At 55.6% G+C, this 22,889-nt stretch overlaps 8 protein-coding genes across 8 annotated transcripts; 6 read left to right on the top strand and 2 right to left on the bottom strand.

The window, feature by feature from the left end:
• Positions 1 to 297: 297 nt before the first annotated feature.
• Positions 298 to 675, top strand: PHYSODRAFT_459734 (hypothetical protein; the record flags this gene model as incomplete). Its single annotated transcript, XM_009541137.1, has 1 exon — positions 298 to 675. A coding segment is annotated over one exon (378 nt), but the record flags the coding sequence as incomplete, so codon positions are not given.
• PHYSODRAFT_534734 (hypothetical protein) lies at positions 667 to 1,980 on the top strand (the record flags this gene model as incomplete). The annotated part of the gene is made up of 2 exons (XM_009541136.1): positions 667 to 1,590; positions 1,642 to 1,980. The coding sequence occupies 2 exons, from the start codon at positions 667 to 669 to the stop codon at positions 1,978 to 1,980; spliced, it is 1,263 nt and encodes a 420-aa protein (XP_009539431.1).
• A 569-nt stretch (positions 1,981 to 2,549) lies between these two features.
• Positions 2,550 to 3,797, top strand: PHYSODRAFT_534767 (hypothetical protein; the record flags this gene model as incomplete). Its single annotated transcript, XM_009541135.1, has 2 exons — positions 2,550 to 3,362; positions 3,432 to 3,797. Coding segments are annotated over 2 exons (1,179 nt in total), but the record flags the coding sequence as incomplete, so codon positions are not given.
• A 2,976-nt stretch (positions 3,798 to 6,773) lies between these two features.
• On the top strand, positions 6,774 to 11,723 carry PHYSODRAFT_534718 (hypothetical protein; the record flags this gene model as incomplete). Its single annotated transcript, XM_009541134.1, has 7 exons — positions 6,774 to 7,427; positions 7,533 to 7,980; positions 8,050 to 8,272; positions 8,360 to 8,613; positions 8,671 to 9,696; positions 9,799 to 10,223; positions 10,314 to 11,723. 7 exons carry the CDS (start codon positions 6,774 to 6,776, stop codon positions 11,721 to 11,723), a joined length of 4,440 nt encoding a protein of 1,479 aa, XP_009539429.1.
• A 615-nt stretch (positions 11,724 to 12,338) lies between these two features.
• PHYSODRAFT_534844 (hypothetical protein) lies at positions 12,339 to 14,971 on the top strand (the record flags this gene model as incomplete). The annotated part of the gene is made up of 4 exons (XM_009541133.1): positions 12,339 to 12,494; positions 12,566 to 12,686; positions 12,765 to 13,375; positions 13,481 to 14,971. 4 exons carry the CDS (start codon positions 12,339 to 12,341, stop codon positions 14,969 to 14,971), a joined length of 2,379 nt encoding a protein of 792 aa, XP_009539428.1.
• Positions 14,972 to 14,998: 27 nt separating this feature from the next.
• Positions 14,999 to 17,240, bottom strand: PHYSODRAFT_566567 (hypothetical protein; the record flags this gene model as incomplete). Its single annotated transcript, XM_009541132.1, has 5 exons — positions 14,999 to 15,280; positions 15,320 to 16,162; positions 16,231 to 16,652; positions 16,740 to 16,800; positions 16,881 to 17,240. 5 exons carry the CDS (start codon positions 17,238 to 17,240, stop codon positions 14,999 to 15,001), a joined length of 1,968 nt encoding a protein of 655 aa, XP_009539427.1.
• A 151-nt stretch (positions 17,241 to 17,391) lies between these two features.
• PHYSODRAFT_534864 (hypothetical protein) lies at positions 17,392 to 20,226 on the bottom strand (the record flags this gene model as incomplete). The annotated part of the gene is made up of 2 exons (XM_009541131.1): positions 17,392 to 18,504; positions 18,562 to 20,226. The coding sequence occupies 2 exons, from the start codon at positions 20,224 to 20,226 to the stop codon at positions 17,392 to 17,394; spliced, it is 2,778 nt and encodes a 925-aa protein (XP_009539426.1).
• Positions 20,227 to 20,392: 166 nt separating this feature from the next.
• Positions 20,393 to 22,352, top strand: PHYSODRAFT_342652 (hypothetical protein; the record flags this gene model as incomplete). Its single annotated transcript, XM_009541130.1, has 5 exons — positions 20,393 to 21,048; positions 21,119 to 21,662; positions 21,741 to 21,920; positions 22,009 to 22,074; positions 22,137 to 22,352. 5 exons carry the CDS (start codon positions 20,393 to 20,395, stop codon positions 22,350 to 22,352), a joined length of 1,662 nt encoding a protein of 553 aa, XP_009539425.1.
• Positions 22,353 to 22,889: the final 537 nt, after the last annotated feature.

Below are 22,889 nucleotides of genomic sequence, written 5' to 3'. Positions count from 1 at the left end.
CGTTGGTGAAAAAGTCGCTGAAGAAGCGCGACTTCAAGAATATGGGCATTCTGTACGTGGCCCCAGCTTAGGATAGACAGACCTCCGCAGCGCATTCTAGACGGAGCAAGCACCGCTCTCCTCGTAGTTTTCTTATCACACTAATGGTAAACTAGAAAGTATTAGCACTCAAAGCCCGAGTGTCAAGATAAGCTTACCGTATCGCTATTTGTGTGCTTCAGACGCCCGACGTCCGTTTCGAGCTCGAGCTGTGCGACCGCAGTTTGTCTGCGCATAGCGCATTCGTTCGGAGGTGCAATGGGTTGCTGCGCGAAGTGTTGCGCGTGCGCCATCTTGACGCAACTCGCCGTCTTGCTCTTGATCATTCCTGTGGCGTATTTCTCCTACGACTACTACCTCAAACCTTGGGCCGAGGACCACTACGATGAAGCTGTGGCCGCCGCGCAAACGGTGGCTTCTCGCGCTGCCAGTGCCGCTGGGGACGTCGACACGTCTGGGATCTCGTGCGGCGATTGCTTGGGCGTGAACCTGGAATACCCCATATCGGGGCTCAACACGGACTACTCGTCCTTCCAAATCTCGGTAATGAATGACGCTGGGAATTATTTGACGGCAATCACATCTTCAGGCGTGGCGATAGCGGGGGTTGCAGCGATCGGTACTACGATGGTAGGAGCGCTAGCGTCTGCAAGTGCCATTCCGTCGGCGAACGGAGGTCTTTTTGAGCTCTTGCACTTGATCGCCCAGGGGCAATTCATCACGCTTCTTGGCTCGCTTAACCTGGAGGGCGTTCCTGTGTTCTTCGTCGAGTTCTGTGCGAAGTTTAGCTGGACAAACCTTCAGATTTTCCCTTCAAGCTCGTTGGCGGAGTCCTCGAGCCGCGCAACAATGAGGCAGCGCCTGCTGTCAAGCGGTGGGACGGACTCGAGTTTGGGCGGTGTGAGTCGATACGCCAACACGCTTGGCGTGAACCCGGACTACCTGTTCTACTACACATTACTGGCCTTGCTGGTGGTGTGCGGGCTGCTGATAGCGCTCTATTTTGCAGCTCGGTTGGCACTGCGAGTGTTCAAGAAGGAGAGCACCCCGCTGGCTCAAATGCTGGACGACCGCACCGTGTGGGTGAGCATCCAGTTGCTGCTGCTGCTCCAGTACTCGTTGGCCATGACGGCGTGCTTTCAGATCTCGTACTCGGTTCGGGACAAGCGGGCCACCGGGGGCTTGATCTTGGCTCTTGTCGTGCTCGCCACCTCCTGCTTCGGGTTGGCAGCGTTCGGCGTGTTCGTACTCACTCGCTACGTGAACGAGCTGGCCGATCACGGGACGGAAGAGCACGAGAAGAAGCCGTTCAACCACCGCTACGGCTCCTTCTACCAGGACTTCACCACGGAGAACCGCTACTTCTTCGTGGCCAAAATGGCGCTGGACGTCGCCTCCGGAGCGGTGGTCGGCGCGGGGAGCGACCCGATGGTGCAGCTCGGTCTGCTCGTGGCTTTCAACGCCGTGTTCATCGTCGCTACAGTCGTGCGACGCCCTTACTTGCTTCGCGTGTTCTACGTGATCGGGCTGCTAACCGCGTACTTGCGCGTCGTAATGCTTTTGCTCTCGCTCGTGCTCGTCTCGTCCGACTTGGTGCCGCAGCGGGTGCGCGATTTGATCTCCCAGATCATCATCTGCGTGAACGCTCTCGTGTTGCTCTGTCTGTTCGCGCGCGTGGGCTACGTGGCGGTGAAGGCGCTGACCAAGTGGCTCCAGAGCAGGAAGGAGGCGCGCCCCACCAGCAACGAGAGCGTCAACTCGGAAGACCTGCTCACCGTTGAAGGTGGCGTCGCCGCCCGCGTCTCCTCTCTACGGCGCCAGCCGCAATCCCCACCCGCAGACGACACTCCGCCTAGCGCGCAGGCTTACCACCAAACAACCGACACTTTCGCCTCGAGCTACTGGGACCGCGCGAGACGCAGCGACGCGCGAATCGTATAAGCTGAGCTGCGCGCTCGGGAACAAAGTGGATAGGACAAAGGACGAAGGATATGAATACCTGTACCGCAGCCATCTTCTTCGCTCATCAGACATCTCGATTGCTGAGTAAGAATGAGCTAAAGCTAAAGCAAAAGACGAGGGGAGGGGTGCAGGGGCAGTATAATGTAAAGTAAAGCGCGCTCCATGTCTACAGTTGAAGCGGTGGGAAACATTTGAACTCGTAGGATAGTGGAGACCTTGGTGCTGCTGCAAAAGACGGCAAGAATTCAAGAATTCAAGAATTCAAGTCGCGGTCTGCAGCGTGAGCGTGGTCAAAGTTACAACGTGAAGAATGGCTGCCCTCTTTCTGACAGGTATCATTGGGGATTTGAGTGTTAGTACAGGCGTCCCCGGGCTAGTCCCAGTTGTATATTTTAATGTACCTCGCACAGGAAGTAATTTACTGAATAATTTACTGCGTCAGCACGGGGTCTTCAGATTATTTATTTCTTCTCTCCTTGGTATACAAACAAATACGTATTTCGTTAACTTGAGAAAATAGATATATATCGTATTTTCGGCATGCCTGGAAGTGGGTCGTGAAGGGCACCCCTCACGCTGCACTTGCCCCCATCGTCCGGCCACGCGACCTCGTTTTCATTGAGGCCACGGGGATTCTGACTCGCGAAGACAGCAACGAACGCATTGGATATCACCTGATGCACTCGGTTAACATCCCTGGCTACGGTCCTCTGGACGACAAGAAAATTGCGCGCGCTCAAATTTCGTCCTGCATTCTGTACAGTGAGACCCCGGAGTCTCCGGGCGGCGTGGACGTCTTCATGAAGGCTCGGTTCGACCCCAACGGCAACGTCTCCGAGAGCGTCGCAACGCACTCGGTAGCCCTCACGCTCATGTACGGCGCCAAAGCCAGCGTGTGTGCGCAGAACAAGAAGCTGTCGTGGCTCATCCGCTCAAGTCCAGACTCCTCAGCCCGCCAACGACCTGCAAGATCGATTAGTATGACCCGACAACGAAGCTGCCCCATTTGCGCCAAGAATTTCAACATGTTCAGCGGTACCGCCGCGTGCGAAATGTGCTCGACCGTCGTTTGCCATGCGTGCTGCGCCAAGAAAAAGTTGGGGTTCGCCAAGACCGGCAGCAAGAAGATAATCCTGCACCCAGTCGCCTTTTGTACGAGCTGCCTCCCTCACGCTCGCCGGTTAGATGACTTTGATGCCGCCCGACAAGAAGTGCTGGCGGGCTTTGGCGTCGATGCAACGTCTGCCGCGACAAGCAGGTCAACTCCCAGCGTACACAACTGTCGGCGGCGCGACCTCCAGAAGATGAAGACGCCACCACCACCACCTCCTCCTTCAATATCCAAGGCCGAAGCGCCAAAGGTTTCAAAGAGGCCCCAGAGTGAACGCATGATGACATGAACAATCGCCACCCCACCACGCCCCCGCCAGCGCGTCAATACATGGGGGGTCGGTGACGTGGAGTCCCCATCAGCTACCCGTCGCTGGGATGAACTCGAGCGCCAGGTGGCAGCATCCGGACTGGTTGAACCGATCGACGAGATGGAGGAAATTGGCGAGATCAAGATCCACGAGAGCTCGCTTATCAAAGTTGTGGACCACTGCGTCTCCCCCAAGCGAGAGACTGGGGCCCAAGAGGACTTCATGGCGCGGATCATTGCCATGCGCAACGCGGCCGAGGACGCGTACATGACCACGCGCAAGACGGCCCAGGCGCAGTTCGAGCAGCTCACGAAGCCCCACAACAACCGCAGCGTCCGTTTCAGCCTCGACCCAGAAGCTCACGCCGTCCGGTAACGCGCAACGCGTGATGAAAGGCGTGCGGCGCGTCAAACATTGCAGCGATTGTCCAGTCGTAGAGACCCGCTGCTGAGTTATTGCGCGTCGACTACGACGGGGTCAGCATTAGTCTACCGGAGTTGTAGAAGAATGGAGCAGCTAATTGAAACGATCGAAAGCCCAGACGTGCGTAACGATCCTGAGAATGAAACTAGACGGGATCAGCTAAGACGGACTGATAAGCGTCTGAACGCTGTGCGCCGGCCCCATTACGACTGCTGGAAAGACGAACCTTGCGTGGGAGCGTTGCACCAGCACACCATGGGCAGACAGCGGCTGGCGGCGCTGCGCTGGGTTCGGCGGGCGGTTGCAGCGCTCAAAAACGAATTCACCCTTTGCTCCGCAAGGGTACTTAAACCAGCCACGACTCCGCCCCACACACCATGAGCTGGCTACAGACCCACGAAGTCGCCGTCCCGTTCTACGAAGTCCGCGCAGGCAAGCAAGTTTTCGCCATCCAGCTGCACGAGCGCGCGCTCCGACAAGAGGAACTGGCGCGCAACTGGTCCAGCATCACGAGCACCAGCTCCCAGTTCTTGCTCGAAGAAGAAGACGACGATGAGAACAACAGCATGACCGGCAACACGTCCGGGGTCCGCGTGTCTGCCATGCGCTCCTACTCGCAGTTCCGCAAGCTCTGGAAGGACTTGATTCGAGCTACCAAGACCCCGTCGACTGCGTTGCTGTCACGCGCCCACAGCTCCGAGACCATTCACTCGGGGGCACCTTCGTCGAACCGCTCGCTGGCAAACTCTTTCCACTCGGTGTCAAGCTCAAACAGCGAAATTTCGTCCTGCCGCTGCCGCAACTGGAACTGCACGTTCCGCAGCTTCCACTACTTCCTCCGCAATTACCCCTTCCCGTCCAAATTCCTCATCAAGCGCAACACGCCCGCCGTGCTGGAGAGCCGCCGTCGGGGGCTGGAACTCTTCATCAGTACTGTGAGAGGCCTCTTCGACACCTTCCCTCGCCCATTCCTCCAAAGCATTGACTCGTTGGAGAAGTGCCAAGTACTCATAACCCTGAACGTGTTCTTTGGCTTCGAAGAAAATTATCAACTGGCGACGCGGTCGACTCTGCCCGCGATTCCGAAAGCTTCAGGTAGCAGCCGATGCAGCAGCTCAGACAGCGTTGCGAGCGAGAGCACGACCTCGTTCTCCAGCAGCAGCCAAAGCGTCATGAGCAGCAGCAGCACATGGAACACTGATAGGGAGCGCAGGATGCGATCCCCTTCTGAAGAGAGCTCTTTGTATGAAGCTGGAGCCGAGTATTATCTCCGAGCAGACGACTCAAAGGCGAGCAGCCACAAGTGCGAAGACTCCGAGTTCGAGCTTCGTGAGCTGCAGGTCCTCCCAGCGTTTACCGACAAATCAATCGGCAAGCATGGACACCGTGCGAGTATGAAGCAGGCGTCTGCGAAGTGCATGGCACATCGGATATCCGCTGGTTCGTCGTCTAAAAAGCCGTCGAAGCTGCAAGCCACCGGTCGCAGATCTCGCTACTATCGCGGAATTGACATCCGTCGTCACACTGCTTTCCTGGCCCGCAACCCTACCATGACAACCAAGAGCAGCTCGGCTTCCTCGAATACCAAGGCCCCGCAAACATTGTTGCCGGGGCTCCCCAAGCTGCACTTACCTAGCAGCGAGGTATCTTCGATGCGTTCGTTCCTCGAGGAGTTCAGAGACCACCTTCTGCTGGACTCGAAGGCCCTCGGAAGCTCTTCAGCTCCGCTTGAAGGGTGGAATGAGGACCGTCAATGGGAGCTGGCACTCTACGTGGCTAGCCAAATCGGCCATGCATACGCAGTTGAGTCCATCTTGTACCGAGGTACCAACCCGAATGCGGTGATGGAGGATGGACTGACAAGCCTTCATGCTGCGTGTCGCTATGGACACCAGAGCATTGTGGCGATGCTGCTGACTCACGGAGCCGACACGAATGTCACGGACGCGGGCGGCGTGTCGCCCCTGCTTTCGGCCGTTCAACTGGGAGACCTTGAAGTGGTGGAGATGCTCATCGAGTATGGCGCGAACGTGAACCTGTGCAACGCCGATAGTGTATCAGCTGTGCACGTGGCGGTTGCATGCCAAGCGATGCCTGTGCTCCAGTTGCTACTCGAGTACGACGCCTTCGTGAACACCAAGAACGCGTTCAATGGCAAGACTCCACTTCACCTAGCGGCTCAGTCTGGGAGCGTACCAATGTGTAAACTGCTTCTGGACTACGGAGGCAGCATCCACCACAAGACGACCCGCGGACTCGATGTGGTGGCATTGGCCAGGTCACACGGTCACGAGACCGTTGCGAGATTCTGTCAGAACTTTGGCGACAACCAGAAGATCGCACAGCGTGAATCGGCGAAGATGACCCAAACTGCTGCGGGTGCATCGACATCGGAGTCACATGAAGTGAGAATCGTCTCTGAAGACGGATACGCATACGCTGTACTGTAAGAAGGCAGGCCCAAGGGAAAGGCTGGCCACAGATCAAGTATTCAGGAGGTAGTTTACACTAGGGTAGCTGTAGATTTTGCCCGCAACAAAAGAAATGTACATTCAGACTAATGCCTGTAACCTCGCGAAGCTTCATCTCGATCAGCATCCGTTTCCAAATTTGCTATTGTTTGTTCTACTCTAATTTTCCGGCCCGGCGAATCGCCAAAGCACTTGGGTTGACTATGGTCGCCCGGCTATGCCCCCTTGACACCTACTAAGTACGGATTGGGCTTGACATGCGGTCACAGAACCATATGTTTGTTGGCCAGCGATTCGGCAAATGACTTGATGTTTGTATAGGTCGGTTGGACAGGTGCCCCAAAACCGACCCGATTCGGCAAATTTGGCCGGAATTCACAATAAATAAAACGGCAACACTCACCATTTTCCGTTACCACGAGTCGTTAGCTAGAACCTCCACGAAACACAGCAAGCGATGGATCGGAGACGAAGCGCGGCAGCTAATGGAGCTGGTGCAACCGCATCCATCAACAACAGCGAGTGCTGGGATTCCATGTCGTATCTCGAGAGCGCCTTCCACCATGGCTTCATGCGGCTGCGCCTCAAAACAGGCGACTTCGTGTACCACGAAGACCCGCGACTCACTCGAGAGCTTGACGAATTCTGTGACGTTGACGGGATGCATACCCCCAAGGGTCCTGTGATTCTGCTGGGCGAGAGTGGAATGGGCAAAAGTGCCTTCCTCGCGAATTGGGTCGTGCGGCGGAAGAAAATGTTCCAGAACTGGCAGTCCTCGTACCCCGAGTTCATCTTTGCGCACGTCGTAGGGTGTTCACGACAGTCCTGCTCTGTATCAAATCTGCTCGAGCGCATTCTGCGAGAGATCAAGGAGTACTTTGAACTCACCAAAGAGATCCCTGACGTGGAAGAAAGACTAAGCTGGCAGTTCCCTCGGTTCTTGGAGTCCGCCTCGAAAAAAGGCCGCGTCATTATTGTGGTCGATGGGCTGCACCGACTGCATACCAACAACGGTGAGAGCATCTTGAAGTGGGTCCCGCTATCCTTTCCGCCCAATGTTCGCATTATTTTCTCAGGGACGCTCAACTACCCCACGGCCAAGTTATCCCAGGTGTTATCTACTAACAATGGGGCGGGTTCGCCTGCTTATACGATACTGCGAGGCGATAAAGGAGGACGCGATGAGGTCGGGGTCGGAGGTGACTACTACGAGAAGACGAGTCTCAGTGCCCAAATGATCGAGAGGATCAAAGTGGAGGCCGGCCGTCGCAACTGGAAGCTCATACACGTCCTCCCACTCGCCGAAGAAAACCGGAGGGGCATCGTCAAGAAATTCATCTCCAAGAATTCCGACAGCAGCGACCAGGATGAAGACGGATCTCCAAGAAGAACGGGGCTGCAACTCTTTGAAATCCAACAGAATGCCATCGTCGGCGTGCCGATGAGCGCCAGCCCCCACTTTCTCAAGAACTTCCTTGTGTGCTTGTTCTGGGCGGTGAAGGAGGGATTCAACATCCACGCCGTATTTGAAAGCTGGCTGGGCGCTGACAGTGTGGGTCAGCTGCTGGAATCGGTACTCCGTAGCATGGAGGCTGGATACACGCCTGACCAACTCTCGACAGATGATGCCATGCAGTTCTTGTTGGAGTACGGAGAAGACGCCAGTCATAATCCTTCTGGGGCCACAGCTTCCATCGCGAGCTCAGCTTCAATCCGAAAAACGTCGGGCGCAGACCCCCAGTTGCCGCAGTTTTCTGGGCGTCGGTTCTCCCTCCACCAGAGCGATACTCGAGCAAAAATTGAGATGGCACGAGCTGCTGCTGAGGCTGCAGTTCGTGAAACCAACGATTCTCAGCGCCCTCTTGACTTTCTCCCACGTGAAGATGACGACAACACCTCGAATCCAGGGTGGAATGAGATCAAACGCGTGAAAAGTGTGCACGAGACCAAAGAGATGTTCGTGAACATGACACGCGCGGAGGGATCTCGAGCACAATTAACGGTGGAAGGTGGCTCCGCTTCGACATCGATGGACTCGAAGAGCCCGTCCGCAACAGGCTCCATGCTGGAAGCCGTACGACACAAGCTCAAACGTTTTTCCACCGAGCCCAGAGGGAGCAAGAATGGATCCCTCAACAAGCTTGGCAACAGGCCAGACTATCTCACGGGTGGACGCGTTGTGGTGCCACTGGGGGAGCTTCTTGGTCGAGCATTGTGCCTTCTCTACGTCAGTCGTCACGGATTGCTGCTGAATGAACTGCGATTTATTCTCAATGCTGTGGTGACTGAGGCACGTGGTATTCACCGCCGTCGGGATAACTCTGACGATGAAAATTCGTCATTCGACAGTAAAGGAAGCATGGGACACCTGACAGCATTTTCTGACGACGAGTGGCAAGCGCTCTTACGTGCGCTACGCACTTTGAGTGTGCTCTTCGTCCAGGAGGTTGTGGTATTACCAATGTGTAAAGATATACTGCGCGACGTCATTTGGTGGCGCTACATCGGCAGCGAGCGCGCGGAGCAGCAGTACCATCAGTGGCTCATTCGCTTCTTTCGTATCCACCCAACCACTTTCCGTCGGGTCGAGGAACTGCCATGGCATCTCAAGCGTTGTTACCAGTGGGACGCTTTGCGTCAAGTTCTTGTGAACCTGCCCATGTTTCAGCTTCTGTACACCGCCAACTACAAATCCGAGCTTTTCGGGTACTGGAAGGTTCTCACCGATGGTCCACTGCTCAACTATGGCGCTGCAACGAGCCCGTCCGACCCACCGGTCTACGTGATGACCTTCGATATTGTCAAGGAGTATGGCAAGAGCATTGACGACTGGTATCACAGCGCCCGCCCCAGCACCAAGAACTTTACTGCGATTGTGCAACTCGTCACTCGCTTCATGTATGAATTCTGTCTGTCGTATCAACGCCCGTTGCCCCAGTTTGTACATGCACCGTTCGACCTAAAGAGGCTTTACTTGGATGGGTTCCTGTTTGTCGAGAATTTACCACACGTCCAGACAGTCGGCAATTCAGCTGTAGGCGCCACCTCTGGAGCCACGCTGTCTTCAGTGTCATCAATTGGTTCACCCGGTTTAGGTGGCTTATCCACCATGGAAAGCACATTATCGACTGCGTCTTCTGCTCTGCTAGCAGCACTAGACAATTTCCCACCGGCATCGAATGCCCCGAGCATCGCGACGTTGAGCTCCACTATCAAGGACAAGGAAGCGCTCAAAAACTGCTTCTTCTTCTACCAGCGATGGGTCTGGATCCAGTTTCCGTGGCTTGCACTTGGCCGGGATATTGTTGTCCGTGATCCAGTCGTGCAGAATCCTATTCTCGAGAAGGCGAATGGTTCCAATGTTGGTAGCAACAACAACAGTTCGGGGTCGATCCCAGCAATGCTGCATACACCATCATCAAGCTCACTGCTTCCATTGGGCTCATCTCGTGGTAGACCTGGAGACGGAATTGACGAAGAAGTTAGACGACATGATGCTGGCGACTCCAAAACAGCGCTGACGCCTGCTTCATCACAAGCTCGCTCTGGGCTGTTCGATGCACGGTTTTGGGATGTCAAGAAGAGTATGTTTGACCCCACCACGCGTCGGCCTCGAGGCGCAATGACTTCTTCACAGCTGGCTGCAGTGAAGAACGCAAGTGTGTTGATGACATCGGTCCCGACCTCGCTCGTGAACCAGACCGTGGATGTGATATCCCCCGAACATCTCTTTCGGAAAAAGACCGCATACACAACAGTGAAAGGTGTGCTGACATCATCTGTACGCCGCCTCCCCACTGCAGCTCTGAAGCCATCAGCGTCGTTACCCTCGCTGCAAGAGCAACGAACACAAACCCAAAATCCGACAACAACCGCTGGCAACCGAAAGGAGTCTAAAAAGCCGGACGTGGCCTCCAAGGACTCGATATCAGCAGCACCTTCCCCCATTTCCCTCGCTAATGGAGCTTCAGCGAAAGCGGGGCTTCCCTCCAAGGAGCTGGAGCTCGATAGTATTGCCAGCACGGAAGACTTGGTGACCATCGCGACATCCTTCGGGTTACCCGCCCACTTCCAGGACTACCCTCAGTCTGACTGGGATCTAAAGCAGTCGTACAACCATCGAGTAGTGCTAAAACTCCAAACTCTGTACGACACCGTGAAGACTGAAGTGGCTCAAAAGCAAAAGTACCTTCAGGATGTGAAGCGCAAGATTCGTGAGACTACACGGCGGTACGAAGTGACGATGCGTGAGTGCGATATGGCAAAGCACGCCGCGGAGGAAATGAGCTCTCGCCTAGCAAAGCTTGAGCAGGTGACGAGAAACATCGACTACCAGGAAAAGACCCATCGCAAGCTCATCCGTGGATGTGAGCTGTTCCCAGCCTGCGCTCCAGCACACTTTGAAGCCAACAAGAAGGAGCTGCGTCTGTTGCAGATGAAGCTCAAAGATCTCCAGGCTGAGAAGAAGGTTCTCCTCATGAAGAAGGCCCATCTGCAGAATGAGGAGCTCCCTGTCGTGCGAAAGGCAGTTGAGAAGAGCAAACGCTTGTTGTCTGCTGTCGTTGACAAGCTCGAACGATCCCGCGAGAAAGTAGCCCACGATCAGGCTTCGTCCGACAAGTTGTATCAACGCCGACTGGAGATGATTGAAAGCGTACGGACGGCCAACGGGAAATCGTCCAGCTCGACTGTCGAAGAAGAGGCTCGGAAGCAAGCCCGACAAACGTTTAGTGCGACCACGCGTTCGTTAGCGGCCAAAGTCGCTCTGCAGCAGTGCGAATCCATGTGTGAAAAAATCCAAAAGGCCACCGGTTTCTCCAAGATGGAGCTCATTCTCCAGAAATTCACACGGCGCGAGGAGCTTAACGCGAGCTTCGAGGAGCAGGCCAAACTGTACGAAGCGCGACTGAAGCAGATCAAACTCAACCAAGCCGAGCTTGAGGAGCAGCTCCACTCACTGGAAATCTCTCAGGCGACAGCTTCAACAGAAGATCCTCGGCTACTGGAGCAGAAGCTGCGGGCGGCTGAAGTGGAGCTCGCACGCGCAGAGTATACCCAGGCGAGTCTCCTGACGAGCTCAAAGGAAGTGATTGCAGGTGCCGCGCGAATCGTGAAGCTCATGGGCATTACCAACTGCTCGGACCCGTACCAAAACGCCATCCCTGCTGCTCGTCTCTGGCCACCGCCCGTGGGCTACGAAGGGGAAAACAGCCTCACGTCCGAGTTCGAAACCCTCGAGCCACCGGCAATCACAGCGCTACTGCAGCTGTGCCAAGACCGAGCGACACTCATGATCGATGCAGTACGTCCATTCATTGTTGCTGGCTGCATCTTGCTTGTTCTTGCCCACTCTTGCGACTCTGGCGCTAACTTTTCTGGTACTTTGTCCCTGTTCTCTGTAGACTGAGGGGGCTAGGAGCGACCCGGACATTAATTTCTCCCTGGTACGACTGGTTCTTCTCCTCTTTAAGTCTTGTCCTGAAACTTGTCTTGGCTGACCCTGGATTGTTATCCCCGCAGATTGCAGACTCGCCGTCTCGAACCCGACGTCGGGCGACACGCGGAGGGGACGAGAAGGCGACGGCGCGCTCGAGTCGCTACCGACGGACGCAGCAGCTCAGCAGCGTCGTGGAGAAGGCCAAAGACAAAGACAAGGAGAAGGACCGCGTGGGCTTCGACCGCGGCGCCGTGCCGCCTCTGGCCGTCGCCATCAGCGCCGTCCTCGCCACGCAGTCGCTGGCGCAGCTGCCCACGAATGGCTCACTGGGACCGGAGGACGGCGAGCAGGAGCCAGGCGTGGAGACGGAGGTGCTGACACGGGAGGTCATCAAGGCCTCGAGCAGGACCAAACTGGCGCAGCGGAAGCGCGGCAGCGGCAACGCCGGAGCAGCAGCGATCGACCATCTTGACCATGACGGATGACGCAAATTAGGACAAGACTTCAAGTTGTAAAGTGAATTTTCATTGGCTGGCGTTAGTGTTACGGTCTCTAGTCTCTAGTCTCTAGTTTTTGTTTTGGGCGATGCGGGGCGAGGGCCAGCGCTTGTCGAAGCACCTGACGGCGGCGTTCGCGGAGATCGACCGGCTGCGGGAAATCTATAGGGATGCCATCGACAAGCTGGAGACGAACACGCTGGCGAATCTGTCGCCGCAGTCGGCTGCCAAGTGGTTCGAGATGGTGCGTCCAGTAGCTAGGAACAAGGGGTCTAGAGACTCTGGCCTTACTGATTGGGTGTTGCATGGCTGCAGTATCTCCGTATCGTGGATCTAGGCGTGCAGATCCGCCGTGGGGAGATCCGACACCGAACGACGCAGAGGTTCAAGCATCCGTGCATGCACAAGACGGGCACCAAAGGCGCAGTGCACTCGGGTGCGTTGGCGGGAACACCCAGATTGCGTGCTTGAAAGTAAATGTATGACCACTGTCTTGTGCTATTGCCTCTGTGAGCAGGGCTGAGCATTGACGACTGCAACTCGATATTGCAGTTGATGACAGAGCGCAGCCTGGTGAAGGAGAGCCGTGTGGATAGGTGGTGCACCCAAATCGACGGGTTGGATCGCGATACAATTGGCGATCTCGACAAGAAGCTAACAAGCTGCCTTCGGACTTTTATCAACCGAAGGAGCAGATTCTACAACCGACTTGAGGTCAATGGGGTAGATCCGCACCAGGAGATGCTCGTATTGGGAGGCCCAGGCGCTGCCGCTCCGATTTTGTGGAAAGTCAAACGGACGTGTTTCGGTCCGAAAGAATGCCCATGTGGGGAAGATGCAACGCCTTGGGAAAGCTTTTCTCTCGAGGCGGGGGATCCTAACGCACAGAATGCGTCTGTGGGTCGTGTCACGGAATCTGTTCAAGCCGATGACGTGGGTATTACGGCTATCAAGCGCCACATGGGCTTCCAAGAACTATCGAGGGAGGAGGAGAACAATGACGCAGCGGCGCTTGCGCGCGACGCGGCTGAACTAGCTCGCCGGCGAAATCCTCGAATTCATAATAACTATGTTGCAAGTGTTTTACGCGTGCCACCGTCTGCAAAAAGTATCTACCTGAAGAAGGTACGTTTCAAAGTAGCTGGTACACAGCTGTCTGCGTTTTCACAGGAGCTTGCGACTGTACTGTACTTACGTTTTGGTCATTCCGCTATCTTTTGACGAATGCAGTGCGGTGAGAACGGGTCAAAACCGAATCCACAAATCAATGCCGTACTGGTGGTGAAAAATGGAGCACACCTGCTTGATCTCAGTAGTGTCGGTTTTCACTCGGCGGATGATCTCCAGGACTTGGTGGACGTCTTCTCGACGCCAGGACTACCTCCGGTGAAAGAGCTTGATATCTCGAATGGTTTCTTCAATGTTACAGCGTTCAAGGTACTGTGCCAATTGCTGCGTGTACCGCAGCTGCGTGGAGGCGTCGAACGACTCGGTCTTCGTGGGATTGCAGTCCCCCAGCGAGCCGACTTTTCTACCATCATGAGGCGTTTGATTGGCGAGAGTAACCCTGTGGCGGGATCCCTATCAGCTCTTGGCAGCTTAAAGGCGCTGGATCTCTCGTTTAACACTCTGCAGTATGAAGACGCAGCTCTGCTGAAGCCCCTTCTGGCTAGCCTTCCACGTCTCGAAAGCCTCTCTTTGGAGTCCTGCTTTCCAGAACCAGTGCCAACGTCGATCCCGTCATCCTTGTCTGGAGACCAAAATACGATCGAGGAGAATATCCGTGCTGCCCTCGCGGATGGTAGCAATCGACTGGAGAGCATCAACTTCGGCTCCAACTATGTCGCCATTGAGTCGCGCTGGCTGGATAGCCTATTCACTCCCGGGAGTACTCTGCAAAAGATTGACCTCAGCGGTGTAAGAAGTTCCTCGGCAGGCGTCGTTAACGGAACCGAGACGATGGAAGTGGATTGGCAAGCCGGTGAACCATGGGACCTACAGCAAGTGGAAACACTGACGTGGTCCTCCAACAGCAACCTGTTTTCAGATAAGTTGCTGGACACTCTATCTGCCGAATTACAAAGTGGATTTGCACAATTGAAGCATCTTGACGTGGCCATCACAGTGCAAGGCAATGGTAACCAAACCGACAAGAAAATTGCAGACACAGTTAGTCGCATTGCTGACTACGCGGCACATCGATCATGTCGTATCGCCTACTATAGTCGCGATGGAATGACTTCGCACAGCGTGAGCGCATCTGTGGGGAGGCTTCTGGAGGACGGACTGCGTGAGTGCGAGGTGTTATCCTTGCGCATGCCGCAACTTTACCTCTCGCGTAGTGGCATTTGTGAGTTGTTGAGTGGCGCTTCCGTTCCCAAGATGAAACGAATGACTATCGCCATTGGCATCTCTCCACTGGGCCAAGCTGAGCAAATAATCGGATTTCAGCAGATGCAAGCAATGAAAGAGCTGACAATAGAGCTCCATGCTCCTACCGAAGAACAAAATAATGCCTGGTCTGCTGCGTGCGATGCAGCTCTTGCGCTTGCACGAAAGATGGAGGCATCTTGGGTGGCGCTGAGCTCATCACAAGGCGGAGAAAAGAAACGCTTTGGGGGTGTTATCGGCAAACTCAATCGTTCTTTTGTGTTATCGGAGCAACAGAAGATGAATACGCGGGTTTACCGGTGCCGCTTTTTAGTCTCTTCAACGCCATAGTAACCAAAATATGACTGATCATATCCACTAGGATTCTGTCGTCGAAGCGAATTGCATACGAGTTGCCTCGAGGCTGTGCATCTCGCGCAAGAGTGCCTTGGCTTCCTCCTTTTCCGGCCCCTGCATGTCCAGTAACCGGTTGCAGAAGATTGTGGCCTCGGTCAAGCGACCTAGCTGCTTGTAATAGTTGGCGAGGAACAAAATTGCTGCGAGCGCTTGTGGGGTATCGACACGGATATTTCCACCACTGCCACCAGGAAGCACGAGCACCTCTCTTTCGTCCTCGCTATTCCGCCCAGATACGGAGCTCTTGGCGCCGTCTTGATCGCGCAAAAGTGATGCTGTGACACTTCGAAGACCGAGGTGCATCTGGTAGAACTTGGCGGCTTCATGTTGCTGTCCTCGTGAGGCATAGAGTCGCCCTAGATGGTAGGAAGCGATACCCTCACGATCTTGATTGTTTACTGCGCGGTGGAAGCACGCGAGAGCTTCGTCGACCTTATTCAGCTTCTCATAGCACCCACCTAGGGCACACCACATGCGCGCGTCGTACGGGCGGATCACCACCGATTTACGGTAGTAGTAGATACTGTAGAGGAACATGTTGAGAATCTCGTACGCTTGCCCAAGACCATACCAAGCTCGATAGTCCCGCACGTTGAGGTCGACTGCATGGCGATAGGCTTCGATAGCTGCACTGGTGTTCTTCATTTCGATATACTCGTGGCCAATGAGTGTCCATGCCGACAGAAAGTTGGGATCCAGCTTCAAAGCACGATGAAAGTAGATAATGGCGCGGTCATGCTTGTTCTTGATCGAGTAATAGTTGCCAATGATGCAGCACGTCTCCGGTCGGTACTTTTCCACTTTGAGTGCTCGGTGCGCCAATCGACTAAGCTCTGTTTTGTCCTCCTTCACATAAAGCACGTTCGAATAAACGTCCATGTTCTCCATCCGATGCGGATCTTGGGCAGCAAGCCGCTCGAATTGCTCCTGCGACTGATCAAAGTCCCGAATGTGGTAGCTAGTCAGTGCCTGCTGCGCCAACAGATAGGTACTCTGTGGGAATTGCTCTTCCAAACTTGTCAGAAGAGCCCGCGCAACATCATTCTGCTGCTGGTCCAGTAGCACATGAGCTTGGAAGAGTTGGAACATCCAGGGGCAACTGGTCGCCAAGATCACTTCTTCCTCCTACAGCAGCACGACAAGTTAAGAGTTTGCAAGATACCGTGAACGTGAGCGAGCATACTATGACGTACATTGGATGTGAAAGGTGAGTGGGCTGCTAGCTCCATCCAAGCTGACCAATTCCACGGGTAACGTCGAATAGATTCAACCAGGATAAACCGCGTAGTCACGTCAAACGTTAGCGTGGGTGCTGCGCCAGTCTCACTCTTACTGCGTCCCTGGTTGCTGCTACCATTATCAGGGGCATGGAGTTGCTGACGCCGCCGTTCCTCAGCAAAATCTGCTCGGTGGCGAGTCTTCATACTAACTGGGGTGGACGATTGGACTTGGGTACTGCCAGTGCTAGTGCTGTAGCCCAGTCGCTTGAGAACAACAGCGTAGAGATAGAGACCGAAGCCGTCCAGCGAGTTGTGCTGGTAGGCAGCGCTTAGCGACAGATACAGCTCCTTGAGGTGAGGATTTGTGCCTTGGCGATGCAAGTTGCGGTCCACCTCTGTTTCAACATTCAGCAACGAGATAGTCACGCCACTTAGTCATCGTGACTGCAGCTCAAATACAACAAGTAAGCCCACCAACGGACCTTTGGTGCTGCCTGTCACGTTCATCTCCAGATCCATTTCCTCCTTTGCCTTCTCACCCGCCTGCTCCAGTCATTAAAATGAACGATAACGGTTAGCAGGCAGCCCTATCATCCATCACCAGCTATAGATTGGTTTTTTACCAGATACAGGGCGTAGTACTTGAGGAAGCGCGTCTTCTGCGTGGGGATACGGCACACATCCTCACCCTCCGGGCCAAGCGAAAAGGACCCGTCTCCCTGTGCCAGCATGTGGTGAGCGCGGAGGTACTCGCCCACGTCGAAACAGGCCTTGGCCGCCTCGAAGCGATCGGCTTCCGCCCAGTCCTCCAGCTCGTCCTCCGCTTCGTCGCATCTCCTCGGCTCCAGCGACGAGCGGCGATGTGCGGCGTCGCCCATGCCAAGCAGCAGCTCTGCCGCGAACTGCGTGGCTTGCTTCAGTCCGCGGACGCGCAGGTCGCGCACAGCCGAGCGCAGTTGCGCCGCCACCACGGCCGGCTCCATCTCCGCCATTTTTGTTGGAGTATCCTGTGACTCACAAAAAGTTGTGCAAATGTCACTATCACGAGGTAAAGTAGTGACCATCTTCAACGTCCACGGATGTCCATTTCGATCTTCTATTTGTCCTCCACTGTGTCTATCTGTCCTCTTCTATTCATTCATGCGATTCGCCCAGTACTCGTCGAGCAAACTCTTGCGGAGTTAGCTCTGCCGGGACCGATCCTTGCGCGAAGCTGGCGTTGCCACCTCCGCGGCCGCCCAGGGGCTTCACCACCTGCTGCAACAGCTTGCCAGCGTGGACTTTCGCGTCGGCGTTGGCAATGGAAGCCACTTGCGGTCCCAGCATTACCAGCAGCACGCTATCTGACGCGCTTTGCCCCGCCAGGAACTCGGCACGGCGCTTAACCACCTTGGAGAACTCGCCGCCACCAGGCAGATCCAGCGCGTGCAACTCAACCAGAGGAACGCTGACGGCTCCATCGATGCGTCCCGATGCCAGCGGCGTTGATGGGAGCGTGGCAAGCACATCGCCAAGAGCTTGGGCCCGACTTTCCAGCTGCTTCATCTGCTTCTGCATTTTCGTGACCCGCTCCACGACCTTGGCAGGCGTCGTGGACAGCTGATCAGCCACCTCGCTCAACGTCTGCGCCTTGGCTTGCAGATAGCGAGCGCCGGCCTGCCCTGCGACGGCTTCAATGCGTCGCGTGCCAGCAGCCACCGATCCTTCACTGACCAACGCGAACGGGAAGACCTCGCGCGCGTTATTCACGTGGGTGCCACCGCAGAATTCACTGGATACAGGTGCTTCACCTTCAGCAGCATTGCTACCGCCAACCCGAACAACCCGGACAACATCGCCGTACTTGTCTCCAAAGTTGCAAATGGCGCCGCTGCGCTCGGCTTCTTCTCGAGGCAGCTGAACGGTTGTCACATCCAGCTCCGCCGCTGCAAATTCATTCACTCGCGCTTCCACTCGAGCCATTTCGTCCGTGGATAGTGCTCCGAAGTGCGCAAAGTCGAAGCGGAGTCGGTCGTTTGTGACCTGTGAGCCAGCCTGCGTCACGTGCTCACCCAATTCAGCCTTTAGCGCACGCTGCAGCAAATGCGTAGCTGTGTGGTGTACGGCACAACCAGCGCGGAACTTATGGTCCACTACTGCCTGCACGGTAGGCGCTTGGCCATCAGCAGGGAATAGCAGAGCCGAAATCTCAGCGTACGTCATACCCTTGGGCGGTGTGCACTTCAACGCAATAGCGTCATCGTTGGCCTTGATCGTGTTCTCAACAGTGATCACAATGCGCTGCGAGTCGTCCGCCGAGACAACAAGATGCCCACGATCTCCCACTTGGCCTCCTCCCTCAGGGTAAAATGGGCAGCGATCGAGGACGACGCTGAACTCGTCTGAAGCCCCCTTCTTCTTGTTCGGAAGCGACCAGCTGTCCAGGGCGCGCGAGTCAGGGACGTCGAGCTGATCATACCCTACGAATTCGCTTACGAGTGCAGCGGCCGAAGCAGATGGGGATGACTCCGCGAGTTGTGAGCGCTGAGTGTGATGGCCAGCGAAGGCACTGCGGTCGGTCGTCTGCTGCTTGTGCTCTTTCATGCACGCATCGTAGCCCTCAACATCAACCGATAGACCCTTTTCTTCCGCCAGCACCTGAGTGATATCAAGCGGAATGCCGTACGTGTCGTATAGCCTGAAGGCATCTGTACCGGACAGAACTGTTTGGGCCAGTTGTGCCTTAGAGAACGCTTTCTCAATAGCACCGCGGCCATTGCGTAGCATTTCCTCAAAAGCCCTCTCTTCGTTCGAAACAATCGCGCGCATCTGCTGGAAACCTGCAGCTTCACTCCATCCTGGAACAGCGATAGAAGCCAATATTCCATCGGCGCCGCCCTGAACACCGAGCTGCTGAGCGTGCCGGATGGCTCGCCGGATAATGCGGCGCAAAACGTAGCCACGGCCCACATTGGACGGGAAGACGCCGTCGTTCAGCAATGCGTAGGTCGCGCGGAGATGGTCACTGATGATCCGTAGAGTCTGAATCTCCTTTCCTGTCCCGAAACGATCCTGGCTTGGGTCAAGCTCTTCTTCAAGCGCACTTGAGAACGACTGCCTGGAGGTTCCCGAGCGACTAGCATCCAGCACTGAGGCCACCTCGTGCAGCAGTGGCACGAAGACATCGGTATGGTAGTTGGATGGAACACCTTGGAGAACTGAAGCGACACGCTCGAGGCCCATACCCGTATCCACGGAACAGCTTGGTAACGCGTGAAGCTCGTTTTCTCCTTCGTTGCGGAAGAACTGCATGAAGACGAGGTTCCACAGCTCCAAAAAGCGTTCGTCCGGGTCAGCGATGTGGTCACCCAGGTCCCAGAACACCTCGGAGCATGGACCGCACGGACCGGAGTCGCCCATCGCCCAGAAATTCTCCTTCTCGTCTAGCCGCAGGATTTTGTGGTCGGGCAGCCCAGCGATCTTCTTCCACAGCTGACGAGCCTCCTCGTCGCTCTCGAGTACCGTCACGTGCAGCCTCTCGACGGGTAGACCCAGCTCCTGTGTGAGGAAGCGCCAGCACATGGTGATCGCCTGCTCCTTGAAGTAGTCGCCGAAGCTGAAGTTGCCCAGCATCTCGAACATGGTGTGGTGGCGGCGCGTGAGCCCGACTTGGTCCAGGTCGTTGTGCTTGCCTCCTGCTCGCACGCAACGCTGCGCCGACGTGGCTCTCGAGTATCCGCGCGCCTCCGCCCCACCGTCCAATCCAAGGAAGGCCTGCTTAAACGGCACCATGCCAGCGTTCACGAAGAGCAGCGATGTGTCGCCCCCAGGCGGTACCAGCGACGCGCTGGGCACCACGCGGTGGTCCTGGGACTCGAAGAACTGCAGGAAGCGACTGCGCAGCTCAGCGGACGGCAGCGAGTGCAGACCACGGGCCGCGTGGTTGCCACCAACGCCCGGAAGCCGAGCGCATCTGCGTAGACGCAGCATCGCCAAGAGCCGAGATGCGGTCGGTCACTGCCCCACGATTTGTGACGCACAAAATGGCTCGGATTGGTCGTGGAACTACCTTGTCGAATGAGAAGTCAGTTTAATAGTTCCGTGTCATCATGCTTTTCTCGCACCAGAATCCTGTTCCCACGCCGAGCGAGGGACGATGGACGCGGCGCAAGATGCGCGGCAGTCGCTGGGCGGCGGCCGAGACATGGAGGAGGAGATGCAGCACGTGCTGCAGTTCCTGGACACGTCGCTGATCACGCCGCCGTCGGGCAGTGACCTGGTGACGCAGCAGTCCCAGATCCAGCGGACGACTCAGCCGCAGCTGCAGCATCAACAGCAACAGCAACAGCCTACGCCGGAGCAGTTGCGTGAGATGGCGACGCTGCAGGAGAACGAGGTCGCAGGGGGATACAACGAGCTGGGCGAGGTCATCGACCTGCTGGGATCGCTCGACGCCAACGACACGGACCCGGCACTGCTGCAGCAACAGCAAGCGTACAACGTAGCCGGGCTCAATGCGACGGACCTCTCGCGAACGGGCACATCCGCGGATGGCGCTTCGCAACGAGTGCAATTGCCCCGGTCGACCTCCGCGAGCAGCAACCACAGTGGAGTGGACAATATTTCGCCTGTGGGTCTGCTCAACGGACCCTCCATGTCGCCGGCTACGATCAACTGGCTGCAGACACTGGTGCCCTCCACATCCACCGAGAGTCTCACGGGGCTGATTTCTCCTGCTACGCTTTACAGCGCTGGGGGAGGATCCGCTACTGGAGTTGGAGCGGATGGGGCGAAATCTGGCGGTCTACCTCGGTACGCATATGTTCGTCTTCTGCTGTAACTGAGGGTGGAATCTCGCACTAACGACTGCTTACGCTTACAGGACGCCGTCTTGTGAGATAATCGACTGGAAGGCCTACAACGAGTCTTGCGGTGATAAAACGCAGAAGGAACCAGCCAAATGGCGTGTCATCCCCCAACACGGACCGCACGCTGAGCCGGCGGTGAGCTCCAATAGTAGCAATTCGACGGGTAGCAAGCTTCCACCAAGTGCTGGGGCGCCGGCAAGTGCTGCAGGTCCTACCGAGTTGAGTGCACAACACCAAATGCATCTTGCTGCTCGAAGGGTGGCGGATGAGAAAAACAAGCGAAAAGCGCTCGTGTCTCCGGAGTATGTCCAATATGGTAACACCGTAGCGTCGACACCTTCGCAAATGCCTAGTGACGCAGCCGGTGGAGTCAAAGTGGAGCTAGGTGCATTGCAGTACGCCACGAAGGTCCCAGAACCCACAGGACGCCGTCCATTCAAGAAGTCACTGCACCAGACGACCATACACGCTGCTGAAGCAATTTTACCGGAGCCACAGCCACCACAACAGCAGCCGCCGGTCTCATCGACTCCTTCAGTGGAGGGGAAAGATGAAAGCGTGCGCTGTAAATGCACAGGGAAGTGCCGTAATGCGCGCTGTGCGTGCGTGAAGGCAGGGCTGGTGTGTGGAGCCCAGTGCAAATGCGTCAGCTGTGCAAACCCCTTCGTTCCGATGGCGAGCGAGGGCATCGATATCCAGCTGATGGTGAGGGATGTGTGCTTGATGCAATATCTTTCCAAGATCAAGGACATGCAGGAGCTGCTGGACTCAACTGTCAGCTATGAATGCTGTGAAGGGGGCGGGGGTGTCGTGCAAGTGAAGCATACAGTGGAAAACGGGTTCGCGTGTCCACATTGTGGTGCGCACTTCACATACTCGTGGTGCAACAATCGCCTATGCCCAGATGCCAAGAAGCCTCGACGACATTGCGCCAAGTGTCGTCGATGTGGCGACCATCGCAACCAGCACTGTGACCTCTGCAACCATTGTTACTTCGCAGGCGTGGCTAACAGCTTTCGCTGTAGCTGTCAGACCTCAGGTAGTGCCACTGGCGCCAAGACACGGGCAGTTGTCCCTAACCGAGACATAGAATCTACTGCGAAGAATGATGAAGGAGACAAGCAAAGTGGAGGGCAGATGTTCGGGGCTATCAATCCTGCGGTTGAAGGTGCTGCGCGCGATGAAAACTCTGACAGCTCGAAGCCCGGTGGTGAAGAGGAAGCTGATGACTCATGCAAAATGCAGTAGCTTAAAGTTTTTAATACACCAGCTATTGCGCACCCCCAAAAACTTTAAATCCATACAAAACCGTTCTTTTTAATTGAAAACTCCACCGATTTTCCGGATTCGATTTTTTAAACTTTTTTATGGTTGACAAGCCCTGCATCAAACTTGGGTAATGCCGCTGTATGAAGCGCTAAATGTAGATCTCGAGCTATCCCGTTGACGTTGCTGGGTACCTCTGCGATGTTTCTTACCGTTAGAGCATCTCCAACGGTAGTGCAATATACACAAAAATGACCGAAAATGCGCAAGTGCAAAAAAATCGATCTCCAACGGTGTAGTGATAGGGGCACAGAAGTAACAGTGAAGTAACATTTGAAAAGTGATTGTGCACTAGGGAAGCCTCGTAGGGAATAAAGCCCGGTTTTCCCCTACGAATCGGCCCGTAATGCACACGTATAGGCACTAGTTAGGTATACAGCAGAATTTCTTCCTTGGTAAGGCGCTTGCAACACTCACGGTTGCTATAGTCTCAAGACAAAGTGGCAGTGTACTCCAAAC

The sequence above is a fragment of the Phytophthora sojae genome (assembly GCF_000149755.1).
Source record: "Phytophthora sojae unplaced genomic scaffold PHYSOscaffold_19, whole genome shotgun sequence".
In the NCBI taxonomy this organism is placed as follows: Eukaryota; Oomycota; class Peronosporomycetes; order Peronosporales; family Peronosporaceae; genus Phytophthora; species Phytophthora sojae.
This window is presented reverse-complemented; position numbering and strand designations above follow the sequence as displayed.